The sequence below is a fragment of the Lutra lutra genome, chromosome 2 (genome assembly GCF_902655055.1).
Source record: "Lutra lutra chromosome 2, mLutLut1.2, whole genome shotgun sequence".
NCBI lineage: Eukaryota > Metazoa > Chordata > Mammalia > Carnivora > Mustelidae > Lutra > Lutra lutra.
The window spans coordinates 113,330,067-113,349,793 of NC_062279.1; the positions used below are offsets into that span (position 1 = coordinate 113,330,067).

A 19,727-nucleotide genomic window follows, 5' to 3' on the forward strand; every position below is an offset into this window, starting at 1 on the left:
TTCAAACTACAAACTCAGTTATCCTTGTATCCTCTCTCTTCCTTATCCTTTCATATCATAAGGTTTCAGAACTCAGTATCTCACACTCTTTGCCAATCCATCCTGCTTATTCACTGCTGCCAAGTAATGTCCTAGATGCCTTCTTTAATGTGTCTTCTCACTGTATTTAAGACAATAGTCTCGGCTTGGCAATCAAACACATTACATGATTTTAAGCTTTTATTCTTTTAAAAGATTTATTGGGGGGGGAGGCAGAGAGAGAGGGAGAAAGAGTCTTTTTTTTTTTTTAAAGATTTTATTTATTTATTTGACAGACAGAGATCACAAGTAGGCAAAGAGACAGGCAGAGAGAGAGGAAGAAGCAGGCTCCCTGATGCGGGGCTCGATCCCAAGACCCTGAGATCATGACCTGAGCCGAAGGCAGAGCCTTAACCCTCTGAGCCACCCAGGCGCCCTGGGGAGAAAGAGTCTTAAACAGACTTCCCACTGAGTGCAAAACCTGACACTACAAGGGGCTCCAATTCACAACCCTGAGATTACGACCCTGAGATTATGACCTGGGCTAAAACCAAGAGTCAGGTGCTTAACCGACTATGCCACACAGGTACCCCTAAGCCTTTTGCCTTTTTTCCTGATTTCACACAGATCTTTTTTTAGATTTATTTATTTGAGAAAGAGAGAGAACACAAGCGGGAGCAGGAGATGCAGACTTCCTGCTGAGCAGGAGCCAACACAGGGCTCAATCCCAAGACCCTGAGATCATGACCTGAGCTGAAGCCAGATGCTTAACCAACTGAGCCACCCAGATGCCCACAGATTATCTACCTTTTGCCTAAACGGGTATTTTTGGTTCTTCCTTGAATCTTACGTGACTTTCTGCACCCCAGTGTCTTTGTTCTTCTTCCTTCCTTCTATCCACCCACCCTAATTTCTACTTCCTCAATATTACTTTGCTTGTTTCCACAACTAAATGTCATTTTGGTACACTGAATTATCATATTACATTTTTCTGCTACTCATCTTTATCTTTCTAAAATTATGTGTGTCTCCTATTCTCCAAACCAGGCTCTAAGTTCTTTGTGGGAACTGACCATGTCTCATTATTTCCATGTCCCTTACAGCTTGCTTTGCCCAAGAATAATATAAATGATTCTTTTCTACTGTCTTTAAAGAAAATGCTAACCTTGCTTTCTTCCCTCAACAATAGTACATATTAACTATCATATTCCTCACTACCAAATGTTAAACTTCCAAAAGTACACATTCACACAGAGGAAAAGTGAAATAGTTTATTTTCTTGGGGATAAAGCAGCATATCAAATGTTTTAAAGATAGAACATTTTTGTAGGAATGAGACTAATGACACAGAGATTAACCAACTTCCAAATTAGGTAATTAACTCCTTATTACCTAAATCTCTCTGGGTAATACTGCCTCCTCCATTCCCTGGCTCTGGCAGGAATGTGATGTGCACCATGAAACAAATGCAACATGTCACTTGAGGATGGCAGGCCTTACAGCACTGGGCACAAGAATCCCTGAATGTCCTTTACCCACACCCCAGAAGTACTGGGAGGTTCATTAGGGAATGTCTTAAAATCCTTGAATCCTTAAAATCCATGAAAGGTGCTAAATACAAGAATTTTTCAGAAGACTCATTTCACACTCCCCCTCCCCAACACTTTTTTTTCCCCAAAGCTTATTATTGAAGGTCTGAATAAAACATTTTCATGCAGGGTGGGGAGAAATTATCCTTTCAAAGCTAAGCACTATTTTTAAAACTGACCTGTGTGTGTTCACAGAATATTTCTAATGCTGGTCTTTCTAAATTTGGATTTATTCCATTTGGATTATTCAAACATATACCTTAAGGTCTCTACCTAATAAAGTTTACAAACGTTCAACAAATATGAACTCCATTTTTAAGAACCATTACTATTTTAAAAGATAAACTATCCCAATGATCCTTCAGCCATCCCTGTTCATGCCTTAGGACCCTCTCTTTATAATGTCGTTGGCAGGGGCACCTGGATGGCTCAGTGGGTTAAAGCCTCTGCCTTCGGCTCAGGTCATGGTCCCAGGGTCCTGGGATCGAGCCCCGAATCGGGCTCTCTGCTTAGCAGGGAGCCTGCTTCACCTCCTCTCTCTGTCTGCCTCTCTGCCTACTTGTGATCTCTCTGTGTCAAATAAATAAATAAAATCTTAAAAAAAAAAAGATAAGTCATTGGCAGAATACAGACTCTATGATTATCAGGACTAAATGAAGGATACAAAGCTATGGGAAATCCAGTAATTGGTTGTCAATATAAAATATCATTTCTTCTTTCAAATCAACTTAAGGTTAACAATTTTTTTTTGCCCTTTTCCTGAATGTAAAGATGCGTAGGAAGCTGTCAACCCAAAGGTTTTCTCCAAAAATGATTTCCAGATCACATAAACATTAGAGAAAAGTAAGTCTCAATCCTATTTACAGAAGGCAAACTTCTCTTTGACAATTTTTTCTTTGCCCTCTCCAATTCTACTAGAATGAAAAAATGGTCTGAAATCCGGAGACTGATCTACACTCAGGAGAACAGAGTAGACTTTGACCCTGAAATTTCTGCTAGCAGTCTGGAATTAGAATTTTTTCCAACCTACATTCTAATGACTATATCAACCTGGAATCACTGCTTTTGAAGTGAATAGAAGATTTCCTGCTCAACAAAGCTCCTACCTCAACTCCAAAATATTCTACCAAGAATTTTATGTATTAGAGGAGAGAAAGTAAAACAATATTTCCTCCTTTGGCTTATACAGTCCTTAATATTAATAAACTGGGGAAATCTTAAAATTTTTTTTAACAGCTATAAGATCCTTTTAAAGACAGAGAGAATATACTGCATGACTGAACTTAGCCAGGGAGGTTAAATATCTAAATTGAAGTTATCTTCTAAGTAGTAAATGAGTAAATTCCCATTATCTAATGATAGAAATAAATGACTTATTTTCAAAGCACCAGGTTGTGCTAAATTATAGCACAGAATTAATCTGCCTGTGCAATTGTGAGCTTTCCTTAAAAATTTTTTTTGAAAAGGCAACAGTTGGAAATAATGTATACAAATCTTAGTGCTAAAAGTTCTGGGTCCCTAAATGCGTATTCATTAATCCTAAAATGATGCAGTATGGGAGTCATGGAATCGTTCATTTTATTCAATAGATATCTGTGAAGGGTACCAGGTACTAATCCAGACATTGGGAATTCAGGCAGAGAATATTAAACATCTTATTTTTGGTTATGAACAGAAACCTACAAACATTTTTTACAACAGTCATTAATCTAATATCACAACTTCAGAGACTAAATTTCCTTGTTTATAAACACCAATGGGATTCCCTAGGGCACTTTTATAACACTAGTTGATAATAAAAAAAATTTTTTTTAAAAACCTCTAATTATCCTCCTCTCCTTTATCTTCCACTTAGTCACTGAATTTTTTTTTTTTTTTTTTGTATTGCCCCAGAGCTAAATAAAACAAAATGTGAGGTTGACACGAAGTTGCTATTCCTCTCTTATCAGCTGTTCATCCCTAATGACTCAGGGCTATAAACTCCCACAACCCACCTTATTTAATACCTTCCAACAGGTCTTGCTATACTCAATGATTCACTGCAAAAAGAACTTTCCATCACTTTTCACCAGTTTTTTGCATGCTTTTGTGAAAATTTATACTTGATACATCAGTCATTCTGGGTAAAAAAAGTATGCATCTATCTTCTTTTAAGTTCACTCTTTACTGACACTTCCTGAGTACCTCACCTCTCATTTTTTTTTTTAAAGATTTTATTTATTTATTTGACAGAGAGAGATCACAAGTAGACGGAGAGGCAGGCAGAGAGAGAGAGAGAGGGAAGCAGGCTCCCTGCTGAGCAGAGAGCCCGATGCGGGGCTCGATCCCAGGACCCTGAGATCATGACCTGAGCCGAAGGCAGCGCCTTAACCCACTGAGCCACCCAGGCGCCCCTCATAATTTTTTTTTTTAAGATTTTATTTATTTTAGAGAGACAGAGAGAGAACATGAGTGGAGGGAGGGGCAGAAAGAAAGCATCTCAAGCAGACTCTGAACTGAGCATGAAGCCCGACCTCGGGCTCAGTCCCAGGACCCTGTGATCATGACCTGAGCCAAAATCAAGAGTCAGATCCTTAACTGACTGACCCACCCAGGTGCCCCCTCATGAATTTTTAAAATAATTTCCTATTAATTTATTTTTTCTGTCCATCTTTAAAGTCAAACCTGGTTATTTTCAAAACCCAGTTCAATATCAACTGCTCTAGGAAGTCTTCCCTTACCTTTCACCAACCCAACAGTTTTGTCCTTACACCTCAGAAAGAGTCAACATTTCCATTGTGACACTCAACAATCTGTATGGTAATTTCCTTGATTCCACATCTACTTCACTGTGAGATGAAGGACCTTAACTTTGCACCTTTGTTTATCCATACCTAGCAGAGGGTCTGGAAGAAGGTGAGTAAACCCAAATTTAAGATCATGATCCCCCCCAAAGCAGAAATGAACTAAACTTGCAAATGCAACCTGGCAATAATTCATCAAAAATTTTGATATTACATCCTCTAACCCATTAATTCTCCTTGTGAATATCTCCTAAGAATCAAAAATATGAAAAAGTTTCACCAATGTTTAACTCTTTTGTCAGTTATCATACCAAAAGGCAAAATTTTTTTAAAAAGTAATAATACTAAACATATGAATATTTTACTTAGTGAAGTATAATTTAGTTCAGAATTCAAAAGATTTGTAGTAACAGAGAAATTTTAAAATATTATGCAAAAAAGCAGGACACAAAATTGTGTATTTTAGTACAGTATTCTGACCAATTAAAAAAAAAGACAAAACTCCACAGTAACTGGGAAAACTGAACAATGAATATGTTGCCTTCTTTCTGTTTTTCTGTATTTCTCCAGACTGCATAATTAGTATACATATATTTTTATGATACAATTTTTAATGTACTTATACAAATTGGTAATGAATAATTAAAAAGTATTTCAGAGATATGTCCAAAGTGTACAATTCTCTCTGCACCTAGCAAATATTAATGTATATATAATCTTTAATATAAAAGCATATACAACTTGCTTTACTAAAAAATTAATCATGGATAAAATTTCTACAAAATGGCCATAATGTTCAGCTGAACTAATTTCACAAATCACAAATCACTTTTTCCACCATGATTACATACAAATATTTTGCATGTTTTTATGAAAATAACAGCATGTCTTCTTAAAATATGTGTGTGAATATGTTATATATATGTATACATACATATATGATACACCATAAAATTATAGGATTGTGAAACCCCTAATAAAGAAATAAGTGCTTTAAAACATAAATTGTTCTAAGGGAGTTCCAATACTGAAAAGCACACTTTTTAGTCCTTTTACCAAGTTTCTGAATTGACAGACACAGCAGTTCTAACAGCTGGCCTCCAACTGCCTTTACTAAAAAAATCAAATACTCTCTAAAAACAAATAATATCTATGATTTGTGTATCCAAAACTATATAAAGTATCGCCAAAATTCTTTTTTAAATGACTTCATTAAAAAATAAGTCAGGGGCACCTGGGCGGCTCAGTAGGTAAAGCATTTGCCTTCTGCTCAGGTCATGATCCCGGAGTCCTGGGATTGAGCTCAAGTCCACGTCCAGCTTCCTGCTCAATGGGGAGTCTGTTTCTCCCTCTGCCCTTAAACCCTGCTCATGCTTTCTCTCTCTCTCTCATAAATAAATAAAGTTAAAAAAAAAAAGTCAAAAGTAAGCACCTCTGGAGAATGGATAGAAACCTAAAAATCCAAACACTTAAAATAGTTTAATGATAGCATGAATCTGGCATTACCGAAGTGGTACTAATGGACACACAGACCATGAAAATGTTAACCCCTTATTATTAAGCCACTTTACATTACATGATTTAAAAAAACAGCAATAAGAATTTACATAGAGCTGTTCAAAAACTTATTAAATTATATACTCTTTCCAACAAAGCATAATTTGTCATCAAGGAACCAATGAAATAATTTATGGATTAAAAATAATTTTATAGAGTTACTGTATCCCATTTGACATGAAACCCTAACTCAATTTTCACTGACTTTCTCTGTCACAGGTCTCTCTGTGTTAAGCATACGTGTAGTTCTGGAGAAAGAATCTTATTTGCTTACTCATTATTTTGTCCAGCATCCAACAAACATTTACAAGTTATTCAATATTGTTATTACTGTACCAGGCACACATATTCAAAGATAAGCTTAAAAATGTCCACAAGATGTTTGAAATCTACAACATATATAACTAAAATACAAAAGGAGAAATGTGATCAGCTGCTTAAGAAACATGAAAAAGCTATTCAAAGGAGGAGGAAAAGAATCACTTTGGACTAAAGAAGGAAAGGAAGGGTAGAGAATGAGTTAGAGACAGCATCATGGAGGCAGCACCACCTGAACGGAGTCTTTTTTTTTTTTTTTTTGACAGACAGATCATGAGTAGGCAGAGAGGCAGGCAGAGAGAGAGAGAGGAGGAGGAGGCAGGCTCCCTGCTGTGAGCAGAGAGCCCGATGTGGGGCTTGATCCCAGGACCCTGAGATCATGACCTGAGCTGAAGGCAGAGGCTTTAACCACTGAGCCACCCAGGTGCCCCACCTGAACGGAGTCTTAAGAATCTCAACAGCACTAGTTGTACTCACTCTTCTGGAAGGTGGAGCCAGAACGCTCTCCCTTCCTCTGAACAGGTTGCTTACTTTGCCTGGACAACCATTTCTCCCTCCTCTGCCAGACTCAACTGCCATTCAAAAACACAATCTCACACATCTCTTCAAGAAATGTGTGACAACAACCTCCTTCAGCCTGTATCTACATGAAAGCCCTGTGCATAATTCTATTATAGTCCTCAAAAACTATACTGTATTTGCCAAGTGATCATCCACACTAACAGACCACAAAGTACTTGAGGGCAGATTTCTTATCTTTTCACCTCTGTATCCCTACAATTTATCAAGATGCCCAGCACAGTGTGTAATGAAAGATCTAATGATGAACTGAATAAATGAATTTTAAAAACGTGGAAACCCTCAGCTGGAAAACCGGTTTAGGAAGCTGTTTAAAAGAGCTGAAGCAAGAAAAAAAGACCTCAAGTTAGACTGGTGAAAAAGGAAGAGATGGAAAGCATTGAGATACTTTAAGGAAGAGAAAGAAAATCAAGCACGCTTGAAAGTCCAGGAAAATTATGGCACCATTCATAGAAGGAGGAAATTACTGAGTTTATCAGGGAGGAGTAAGTTTGGGCCTGGATTACTAATGAATACACTTCACAGCAGAAATTCAAGTTATCAGAACACAGTTTCCAAAAATCACAAAAATATTTCTTTACCAAGGATATCAAATTTTAATTTAAACACTAATGGCATGATATGACATATCTCAGCTCTACAACTTCTCTATTAGAATAAAAATCTAATTTTCACTAACTATATTTACCTTTAATAAGATAGTTTTGTATAACTTGCTCTTGCTTTATTTCAATGCATAGGCATCATCATTAATGAAATTACTTCAGAAAGACATAGGAAGAAAATAATTTCCTATTACTAACTAAATTCCAAATAATTTATGCCTTCCCTAGCCTTAAGGAATAGGATAAAATTATATACTAATATGAGAATTAATGGTTTATTTCATAAATTTATGCATGTAAATACATATACAAGACAATTAAATATACCTAGATAATGAGAGCATAAATTTTCCACTGGTAATTGATTGGACAAGTGAAATCAACCAATTAATTAAAAAGTTCCAAGGCATGGAGAAATAAAAAGAGATTTCTCTTCTTAAAAAGTAAGAGATAGGGGGGCGCCTGGATGGCTCAGTGGGTTAAAGCCTCTGCCTTCGGCTCAGGTCATGATCCCAGGGTCCTGGGATCAAGCCCCGCATCAGGCTCTCTCCTCAACGGGAAGCCTGCTTCTCCCTCTCTCTCTGCCTGCCTCTCTGCCTACTTGTGATTTCTGTCTGTCAAATAAATAAATAAAATCTTTAAAAAAAAAAATAGTGATTAACTCCTGGAGCAAGGCAAGAGATGGGAATCAGAAAGGGACACACAGGTAGCTTTAAAAGTAGAGGGAATACTCTTGCTATTAAATAGAGGTTTATCGGGTACTCGCTGTTTCATAATATATAAAACATAATTTCATTTTTAAGATTTTATGTAATAAAAATTTTTTAATCCCTATATAATCTAACTAAAAAAAGAGAAGAGACTCTTAGGTAGAATAATTAACGGTACATAAATATTACATGACAACATTATCTATATACCTTTATATGACTTACTGCACTTGTTATTTTTCCAACAAATATAAAACTGTCAAGTTTTATAATTTATAAATTTTATAAAATATTTATAACACTTGACAGTTTTATATTTTTCTCTCACTTGCCACTTTTTTGTATGAATTTGACACATACAACAGTGTTCTCTAAGAAGAAACAACAAAAAACAACAAACATTTGTCTTCCATTCTTCACTGGTTAAACAAGTTGAGCCGGGAGAAAGAGAATGCCTGAGTAACTCTGTGTTTTGGTTAAGGACTGAGTTTCTCTTTTCAGCAAAAACTGAAACATTTAGAAGAAGTAATCCTAGGAACTTACTGTGTATTGAGATATTTTCAATCAGTTAACTGAATTTACCAAAACACTTAATTCTTCTGTAATCATTTTCTTAATGTTTTAGTAAGATTTTTCACCACACTGTTTTCCTTCCAGAAAACAGCATGGAGGGACTGTCAAACTTCAATTTGATTTTATGTTACTGTAGCAATGAAAACACTATCTTCTCTCACAAGTTGGAACTCTATATTTTCCCAAAGAAATACTTGATTCTATATGTTGCACTGAGAAAATAAAAGATGTGTAAGAGACAGTCCTTTTTACGAAAGACCCTGAATAATCTCACTAAATTGTTTATTTAGACTTTAGTACTTGAACCCTAACTGATTATAGTTTTAAAATTTTATTTAAATCCATATTATATAAAAGCCTTTTATTACCTCTTAAGGCAGAAATAATCTTTCCCTCCTTTGAAAATCAACAGCACTTTATTCATGCTAGACTTAAACCATTTATGTCATCTATGATGTCTATTTGTGTAAATAGACTTACTTTTCCTAATACTCTGCCTACTGTATTCATTATTTATAAATAAAAATATATAAAATAAGGCCACAGAAGTGAATGTGTTTAATAATCTATAAAGTAGTATGAAATGTAAATTACTACAAAGGTTTTTTTGTTTAGAATAAAAATATTGCTTAGACTCCACTTAATGTATAGCTACACAATTTACTAAACAATCATTAACTAATTGTCAATAATAAGAAACACTGTGTACACCATACACTAATAAATGCAGAAGGACAGAAGTTAAAAAAAAAGAAAAAAAAAGAAAATGCCAACTCAGTCCTAGAGATACTAAGAGCTGGTCTGCCTCGGTATCAGCCCAAGAAAGACTTTTTTTTTTTTAAGATTTTATTTATTTGACAGAGAGAGATCACAAGTAGAGAGAGAGATTGAGAGAGAGGAGGAGGAAGCAGGCTCCCTGCCTAGCAGAGAGCCCAATGTGGGACTCGATCCCAGGACCCTGAGTTCATGACCTGAGCTGAAGGCAGAGGCTTAACCCACTGAGCCACCCAGGGAGCCCCCAAGAAAGACTTTTAAAAATTAAATAAAATTCTACTTAACAAATTCTACTTAGCACTTAACGAGGTTAAATGCCCAAGACAATCCCAGTGTGTGCTTTATAACAATTCATGATTATTAACCTTAAAAGGGCTCATAAAAATTTACTACTAAATTTTAATTTTTATACTGAGTTGATTCAATATTTCAAGGGAAATGAAAAGTATTAATCTAATTGTATAAACAATGAAGGTTCTTCTCCAGATGTTCAATTCCTACTGCGTGATCAGTTGACACTAGTTATTAATATCACAGTGAGGCATCTGACAACCTACTCTTTATTAAGTTTGCCTATCTGAATAATGCTGGAATACAGAAAAGATTATTATTTCCTAAAAATGCAGATATACATTTTTATCTCCTAACCAGTTGGAATATCAATAATGCTCTCATTCACCAAAAGAGGAAAATAGATATCTAATATTAAAACCTACGTAAGAATGCAAATACGACTAAACATAACTAAAGGACACTAAATGCTAAAAATGATACATGCCACTTTGGGGCCCAGTAATTAAAGAGCTGTAGAAATTCCATATGCAAAAATAAAAATAATTTACTAGTTTTTTCTTAAAACACTGCTCAAACCAAGAAACTTTCAAAAATATTAATTTGCCCAATTAGCTCCAAACTGCCAAATCAATAATGTGTAATCAGAACAATCTGATTCATCTTTAACATCTCAGTTCTGCTTCCAATTTAAAAATAAGTAACCATAAGGCTGAAAAGCTGCAGTAATTTCTTGACTTCCTGGATGCCAAGGAAGAAAAAAAGTAACAAAAGTTAGTTATTGACATCTCTATTATAATGCAAAAAAAGACTATTTGAGGACATATATGCAACTTTCAGATTTCACAGAGGAGACCTAATTTGTTGTATATGGTCAAGTAGTTTTAAAAAGTCCTGATTCATAGTCTACTAAGATCATCAATTTGGGAATTAACAAAACTAGAAAATCAACGAATTCCAAATGATTTAACTGTGTTGTATCTATGAAGTATTACAGAAATATAAAATGAATTTTTTTTTTAACTTTACCAAGGGAGTAGAGTTAAAATATCTTTGTAATAGGGTAAACTATTTCAAAGCTTCTATTGTAGTTTACATTTTACAAATACAATGACTTGTGGCAAATCAGACCCCATGTAATAAAAAGTGCTTTCTTTTTTTTTTTTTTAAAGATTTTATTTATTATTTGACAGACAGAGATCACAAGTAGGCAGAGAGGCAGGCAGAGAGAGAGGAAGAAGCAGGCTCCCTGCCGAGCAGAGAGCCCGATGCGGGACTCGATCCCAGGACCCTGAGATCATGACCCGAGCCGAAGGCAGTGGCTTAACCCACTGAGCCACCCAGGCGCCCCTAAAAACTGCTTTCTAATGATCAAAAATTACATTGGAAAATGAACATCAAGAAGTCATTACTACCATAAAAAATCTTTTACCACAGGAAGCCTTTAAAATGTGAAATAAATCACAAATACTATTTCTAAGGACATCTTCCATCAGAACCAGCAATCCACTGGATTCTGAACTGCAATCACAACCCTTCACTGATTCCACATAACCTGACAAATACATTACAGTTATAAACATGTCAAAATCAACAAAATATCAAAACCGCAGAGCAAATTAGCATTTGTGAGTACCAACCTAATTGTCTGGAACCAAAATGATACGATTTCCACTTCCCATGGTAAAAACAGGAGACAAAATTCTATCATCACTAACCACCAGTTATTAAGTATGCCTTCTAATCCCATCTAATGAAAAACTTAAGACAGAAATTTCATATAAAATATGTTTGAAACTTTTCTACATTATTTTTAAAACAAGCCAAATTATATATCAGTGTACTTGATCTGATCAGTATCATATAATGAATGCTCTGTGCATGCACGTGTTAATGTAAAAGGGAAGAAATTCTTCAACAGACTCTGAGTCTCCCAAATATGGTTTGTGTGACTAACAGCTGAGAGGAAATGCAACTGAAACTGTCTGCTGGAAATCCATTAACATCTAGGCACAGAAAAATGCCTGGGTGACAGTATAGTTGGATGTGCAAATTTGTGCAAGAAGATAGCCAAATTTTTGGCAATCCCTCATGATCTTAAATGTATTGACAATGGTCTTTCCTTTTCAGTTGTAATGCTACATTTAAAGAACATTATTTGAGTTGGAGGACCTACCTGGTCTTTAAAACAAACAGGCTTAAAGCTTAGGTTTACAAAGGCATGGTATTTTAAATAACACAAACAAAAATTTGTACAAAAAAATTACATGCTCTACAAAAACTGCTAAGCGCAGTCAAAAGAAAAAAAAATCAGAATGTTAAGGAAAATAAAGTATGCTAATTTACATATCATTCTAATTTCCCTTTAAATATATTATCTTAAAATTTTTCTGCAAAGATCATTTTAATGATTATTATATTCTGAGAAGGGAGTGTTTTTAAAGGAATGTTCATATTTTAAAGCATATGCTCTTAATATACTACTTTATAGATTACATCTAGTATTTGGTTGTTCCTAGGGATAAACTAAGTATTTAACTTATTCACAAACCACTTAATATGCACATTTGATCCTAGTCACTCTGTACTGAGCCCCTCCTATGTACGCAATGCTGTGAAATGTTACACTAAAAAATGAAAGCTTGTTTTAAGAGTTTATAACTTAATACGGGTATAGTTTAAACAAACGTACACATTTAAAGTATACATATGCTATAAGCAGCTCTAATTATTATGGTGATAAAATAAATTGAACATTTTGCGGGAAAGTACTATAACATTTTACAAGAGAGCAGTAATAGGTAAAAGTGACTCAGTACTTGCAATTAAGAAGTGATTCTCATAAAATTCACTGAATCCTCAAAACAACCCATGCTACCCTATGAGTACTTCTGCCCCATTTAATGAAGAACCTGAGATCAAGAAAAGTGACTAAACCAAATTTACACACGAAGTAGTAAAGCAAAGATTCAAATTGGGTTCTCACAGCTAAATCAAGGCTGCCCCTGGATTTATAATTTTCACATTCCTTCATATAAGTAATCTCATCTGATCTTTACAACAACCCAAGAGATAATAATAGCAGCTAATATGCATTGAAGACATATTATGTACCAGATGCTCTTCTATACCATATTAATTCACTCCTCACACACCCTATAAGAGGAAGGGTTACATTATTACTCCATTCCACAGATGAGAAAATGAAGGCTCATCGAAAATATGTAAATTGCCCAAGATTACACAGCTAATAGGGAGGAGAATCAGAATTTAAACCCAGAGCATTTAGTTCCAACACCTGCTTCTTTACCACCTCACTCCTCAGAAGGGTTAACATAGGCAGGTTAAGAAACTTGCCCAAAATCAGTCACAAGGAAAGAAAACTGGAGAAGGAGAAGAACCATGTCTTCTAGTACTTCACCCTAATTACTTTTCCTAAATGTAATTGGAATCATTGAATCCAGATGAGGCAAGGTGGCTTTGGGTGTAGATGTTCTTTAAAGCAGAGTATAAGCAGGTGAGGAACACTGGCAGGAAGAAGGAATCCCATCAAGTTAGAGAAGACTTATCTTCCATAGACTGGAGGCAGAAGAAAGGAAAATAAAATATGTGTGAGCAGAGACACGTGTATTTGCCTTTCTGATGTAGGGAGTATGAATTAGGGTAGATGAAGAGGGATGACTCTAATTAACAACATCAGTAAAAGTGAAGCACAAGACTGATTTGTTTTGAGAGAAAATCTAAAGCCACTGAGAGATTTCAGATAGGGGTCGTAATGCCTCCAAAAGAACTGATATCCCTACTCTTGACAAAAGTACCTGGCACACAGAAAGAAAACATACAAGCACTGAAAGAATTACACATTTTCATTTTTTTCTTTTTAAAAACTAAAATGTCATTTACAGTTTAGCAACTCCTTTTGACTGGGGAGAAAAGGGAAAGGGGAACATAATCAAGCATAACGTGCTTCTCAATAGTTCTTAAGCTGTGAAGCTATGGTGCTAGTTAGTTCAGCACATAGATTTTCCTCAGAATACTGTTAAAATCGGATGAAGGAAATCACAACAAAATCTCACTCAAATAAATAAACTGAAATGCCAATCTAAACCTCAAGTATTTGCTAAAAGTAGAATTTGTAACAATGGGGATGGGAGGAGGGGATCATGGCACAGATCAAACTCAAGGATACCAAGATACTACGAAGCAGGACTTTTTAGAAGACAAATTAAATGAGGCAATCTAACCCTAATAGGATTTCTTCTCTCATTACTTAAAATAAACCAGGTCACCAAAATGGGCTTATACTGTGGTATTTTGTTCATTTTAATTTCATTTAAATTTCATTAAACCATAAATTCCCATGGAAATACCTCAGACACGTGCTCACAATAATTAGAATGCCTAACATTTCAGTGTAAGTACTTTCACATGAGTTCAACAAAATAGAATGCAGTGAGGTCCCTTCAAGTTTTTTTGCGTATGTCAACAGCTATTTTATGATAAGAATTATCTCTGTGGCTATAAAACATGTGTAAAATACATTACAGGAGTCCATGAGAAGGCTTAATGCGGAAGACCCAGTAAAGGTCTGGACTGCACACAGAAACACGAAAATCAAGCTGAACTTCCTAGAACATAGCAATGATAAATTTTTCCTCCCAAAGCTATTACTGTTAAATATACCTTGATGAATTAAGTTCAAGTGTAACTACAACTGAAATATGATTCAACTGAGCTGTGACCTATTTTTCCCTTAAAAGCAAAAGAGAATAGCGACAGTTTTGAGACTTACATTTTTCCATTCCAGGGTATTTCTGAAAGTTATTTCACAGCACAGCTAAAGGCAAAATGCACTTAGTGACACTTATTTGCTTTAAAATAGAGTTATGTATGGTACTGCTCATAGGACAGTTGTAATTATTTAATAATTTGTTGTTAAAATTCTTCATGTTCACTTACTTTTAAACTATACATACCAAGAGGCATTCAGAAAGGAAATAATCCCAAAACATAAGTCTACAATTCAGTTAGAACTATATATCTACACACAACAGAACATCAACATGACAAATTAACATATACTGTATATGTGGTTGAAAATACCCACCCCTAGCAGAAAGCTTTTTGGTGTTGATAATTTTGGCAGCATATTCTTGTCCAGTAGGGATTTTCATACATCTTCTCACCACTGAGAAAGCCCCCCTGAAAACCAATAATTAGCATGTCATCAATATAATCAGCTCTGATATCCTTTTAAAAAATTATAGCAATCTGAGCGTTTTTATTGCATTTAGTGATTTGTAAAATATCAGTGCACTACAGTAATATCCAGAAAATGAACGATTCTTCCTGGAAACCCAAACCTTCTTTAATGTTGAAGAATAAAAGTAAATTTTATTTAACTGGGAGCACACGTTATTAATCAACAAAATGATAGGAACTGCCAATTACGACGGCTCTTGTTTGCACATGAAATTTGAAAACATTTTACAATTCACACTCACACAGCACCAAATGCTGAGAAAAAAAAAAAAGAAAGAAAGAAAAGAGAAGAAACCCTGCAAAGAGCATGGCTGAGGAGGAGCAGCAAAAATCTGCTGCCTATTTATTTTGTTACCCCCCCCCAAAAAAAATTAATGTGGCTCTGAGTGAGTAAATATGGCGATTGTTTTCATTAAAATATAAATCTTGGGACTATTTGTGTGGTTTAACAAATCCTGATATGGTGATTTCTGTGCCCTGTTTTGAGCTGGGGGAAGGGAGAGATTTGAATTAAGCTGCTCTTCCGACATATTCTCCATGTTTTAACAGCAGACAACATATAAATATATAAGGATATAATTTTCATTACATTTAAAGGATAATTACATTTTCATGAATTCAATTGTATAAAACAACCACATATATATATAAACGCACCCCTTTCATAAGTAATAGTTGGCACCAGCGATAGAGGAATTGGGTTTGGGTTGGATGCTACATAAATCAACATTCACGATTTGGCCCCTAGGTCCCTAAGCACAAGGTCCTCAGGAGGTCTCCGGTCCCCTTCCTTAAATTCTCCGAGGAGTTCTGCCAGTCGAGTATAGGAGGTCGTTTTGTACAACGCTAGGCTATCCTTGGGAAGCTTTCTCTCGGTCTCCAAGTCTTTTCCGCTGCCTGTATAAATAAATCCTCCCAGAGAATGCCAAGAGGTACAAGTAAATCGTAGGAAGGATGATGATGAGCGAATAATCTGGTACAAAGAATAATTGTGGATATGGGGCGGGGGGGTCGAGTTCCTTTGGGTGACCCTTTTCCTGGACAGAACAACTACTGGATGCGAAATAGACTCTACGCCAAGTTGAACTTTCGGCATCAATAAATATGGCACCGTCTGTGGCAGTGAGTTCTCATCCGTACGTGGGTCGTACGGCGGACACGCCGGCTAACCAGGAGGCATCTCTATTTACAGAAAACATGATCTATGTTGCATTTTACATGGGTTCTTGTTTCCTCTACACACACACACACACACACACACACACGCTCGCACACTTCTCAGGATGACATCTACAACTGCAGGGATCGTAAATCCACTAAGTCTCTAGTGCAAGAGGGTGGGGGAGCGGGAGAAGGTGGGTTTAAGATTATCGGAATCGGCCACAGCCGGGGTGGAGGGTCTGTTCCCGTCTCTGTCCCCTCCTCTTGCTAAGCCAGCACCTTTCTCAAAGCTGCCACACCACTGGCCCTCCTCCCTCTCCTCTGGTCTCCCAAACTCCCTCGCCCCACGCGGGAGGCCGGTGGGTCGGGGGTAATGCGACCCGCCCTCTGCTGGAAAGGGGACGTGCAGATGCAGGCTTACTTTCCGAGCTCCTCGAAAAGCTGATACTCGTCCGTGAACCTGGTGCAGGTTGTGGTCGAAGCCATCCTCGGTCCCTGGCTGGGAGCGTGGCAGACAAGACTTGAACAGACGCGCGGCTTCCCCGGGACTGGCCCCGCGGCGCTGTCACCCAGGGCCGCCCTTACTTTCCTCGTCCGAAAGTAGCTCGCCCGGGAGGGAGTGTGCGCAGGGGCGGGGTGGGAGGGGAGATGACCAGAAAGGGTGGTGTGGGGTCGCCTCCCCAAGGTCCGGCGATTCTCTTCTTCCTCCTCCTCCACCGGCCCTTGCTTCCTTCTCCTCTGGATGCTCCCCTCGCCCCCTTTCCAGCCCCTCTCCCCAAATGCGGGGGGCAAACTACTCAGGAAGAAGGGGCCGGGAAATGGAAAACAGCCGGGCACGGGGCGAGAGGCAAGCAGTTGCGAAACTAGCGCACCGGGGCTGGAGGGGTGAGGGCGGAGAGGAGGGAGCCCGAGGGGGCGGAGGCCGAGTAGCTGCGAGCGGACGGCTCGAGCCCAGCTGCAGCTGTCAGCAGGCGCGGGCGCAGGGCGCGCCGGGGCTCGGCCGAGCGTGCGCGCCCGGGGCCGGCCTGCCTCCTGCCGGCACCTCGGCTGCCTGGCGCTCCCCCACAAGTCCGCGCCGCCTCGAGACTGCGCGGCGAGAGAAAGAGCGCTCGGATGGGGCGAAGCCTAGTCCGCCGTCCCCAGCCCTCCGCCTTCTACCCCCTCACCCCCTCCCATTTCTTCCCACTACTCTCTCCGCCTGCCAGCCCCCTTCCCTTACGAAGCCCCCTCCTCGCCGGTCCCACACCTCCCTCTAGCGACTCCCAACCCTGCGCGTTCGCGGATCTCGCTCTCCCGCCCTAGGTCTCACACTCGCGCAAACCCGTCTAGGAAGAGACCAGGTGGGCGGAGGAAGATGTACGAGGGAGAAGCCTGGAGGGGGTTTAGGTGAATGAGGCGAGACGTCAAAATTACCCAGTTAAACTCGTTATTAAGCTGCCGCCTAAATCTGGGGTTGATTTAGCGGAAAGGTGCGGGGTAAATCGTGAGCTGCCAGGACGTACTGCCGGGGCCCGTGGAGGCCCCCGGCCCTGTTGTGGGCGCGGGGCACTAGAAACCGCTCCAAGCTGACCGGCGAGCCGCGGTGCCCCAGGTGGGAGCGTGAGGTGCGCAACCATTTCATCTCGGCGTCGCTAGGTGTTGACACAGTGGGGGCCGGATGTGGGCAATTGACTGCTTCCTTAGAAGGGTCCCAGCCTCCCACAGCCTCCCAGTGACTCTCGCCCTCCTCCTCCCCAGCAGAAGCCGCGCTGCCGGCTCCCAGCCCGTTTAGCGAGGGGCGACGCCCGCCTTGCGCCACGTTTCACTTCTGATATGACTGCCACCTTATTCTCCACTTCCCCCCGCCGTTTTCTAGTTTGGGTTGCTGGGACACCGGCAACCCCCGAAGGCCTTTGCTTCGGCCATGAACGCTAGAATGAAAGCAAAAGCTCCCCCCACGGAGCCACACCTTCTCTTCAGAGTAACTCCCCTGTAACCTCAGTAAGTTCTGATAGTAAGGCGATCTCTCGCGAGATTTCCGGCTTCGGAGGCGGGGGCCGGGTGCTGAGAAGGTTGGGTGTCGGTCACGCGACCGGGTTGGGACTGACGTCACTAGCATCACATGAACACAATCTAGCCCGTTTCGTTTTGCAAAGGAGAAAAGGAAAAGGAGAGGCAGAGTGTGCTCAGCTTGTGTGATCAAAGATCTGGCTAGATAGTGACACATAACTACACACATAACTATACTCTGTAAATTACTGTCTGAAAAGCCACTTAACAGTTCAAGAATACTTCCTATTCATTAGCATACAGTAGATAAGGGAAACAATTATGCATTACATTTAAAATAAATCACTGATTTTAAAACAACCTCTGGGCCTTTCTTATTGTCTTCTGTCTTTTAATAAACTATGTAATTGTAAACTTAAAGGCAGAACAAAAGGGTTATGAACAGTATTTCCTTACTTCGTTTTACAATATGGGACCCTAAAAACCTTGCAGTTCTGATAATTTGTTCACTAGCATTATATCATGGACTCAAAATTCCACAGCTGGAAGATAAAAGATAACTTGAATATACGTTTAGAGAAATCGTTGCTCGCTCCCCGGGGCTGCTGTTGATTAGTAAATTACCTCGCCCAGGGTCACACATAATCGTAATTCCCTCATTTCCTCCTGGGGAATGCCATTCTGGCAATAGTAGAGCTTTTACTGAAGTTTTCAAAATATTTACAAATTTTAACAGTTATTGAAACAAACTTGAATTTTATACATATTTTTCGCACTCATAAAAAAGCAATTAGAACATTGTGTAAAATGTAATAATACAAGATGGTACCAAAAGTTATATAAAGAAAAAAACAGCTGTCTAAATATTAATAATTGAGCTATAAAATTTAAAAAAGAAGATTTGGTCCATGCTTAAGATTTTAACTTATATATTAAATATTTAACAATATGGTTCCAAGTTATAATGCAATCATTTAATATTTTCTGAATCTAAAAACGAAACAAGTAAAATTAAAACAATAAATAAAGATAATATTAAATTTTACAACTCAGGGAAAAAAGTTTTCTTAAGTATTCAAGAAATGAGGCCTACATAATTACAGTATTTATCTCAGTTATTTAAATATCAATAATTGTGAATGGTTATGATTGCATGATACAATGAAGGAAACATAACAATTTTAATATTGATGTATTATTTAAAAATAAATGTGTATTTTTAACACTGCTTGTTCAATATTTGTGCTGTTTCTTCACTTATATCTTAGACTGATTAAAATGTTTATCTTATTTAAACAAATATTAACATTATTTCTGAAGTTGGGCTTTCTTAAGACAATAATCCTAAAGTTACATAGAAATTCCACTTGGATTATCATCTCTTGCCTTCTTCCTGGTCTCCTACTTCTGCCTTTGACTCCCTTCATTCTAGTTTCTTCACGGCAGGCATAATGGTCCCCTTAAAATATCAGTCAGAGTAAATCATGCCTTTGCTCAAAAACTTCTGAAGGCTTAGCA

At 38.1% G+C, this 19,727-nt stretch overlaps 1 protein-coding gene across 16 annotated transcripts in view; it reads right to left on the reverse strand.

The window, feature by feature from the left end:
- CAMK2D (calcium/calmodulin dependent protein kinase II delta) overlaps positions 1 to 17,344 on the reverse strand; it is a 335,351-nt gene extending 318,007 nt beyond the window's left edge. For 7 of the 16 annotated variants that reach the window (XM_047718293.1, XM_047718289.1, XM_047718280.1 and 4 more), the window contains exons 1-2: positions 16,642 to 17,344; positions 14,905 to 14,999 (exon numbers count right to left, since the gene is read on the reverse strand). In XM_047718293.1, coding sequence (XP_047574249.1) covers positions 14,905 to 14,999; positions 16,642 to 16,706 — 160 coding nt within the window. In that variant the 5' untranslated portion in view covers positions 16,707 to 17,344. The remainder of the gene's footprint in view (positions 1 to 14,904; positions 15,000 to 16,641) is intronic. The other 9 variants (XM_047718277.1, XM_047718275.1, XM_047718282.1 and 6 more) reach the window with 2 other exon arrangements.
- Between the last annotated feature and the right edge of the window lie 2,383 nt (positions 17,345 to 19,727).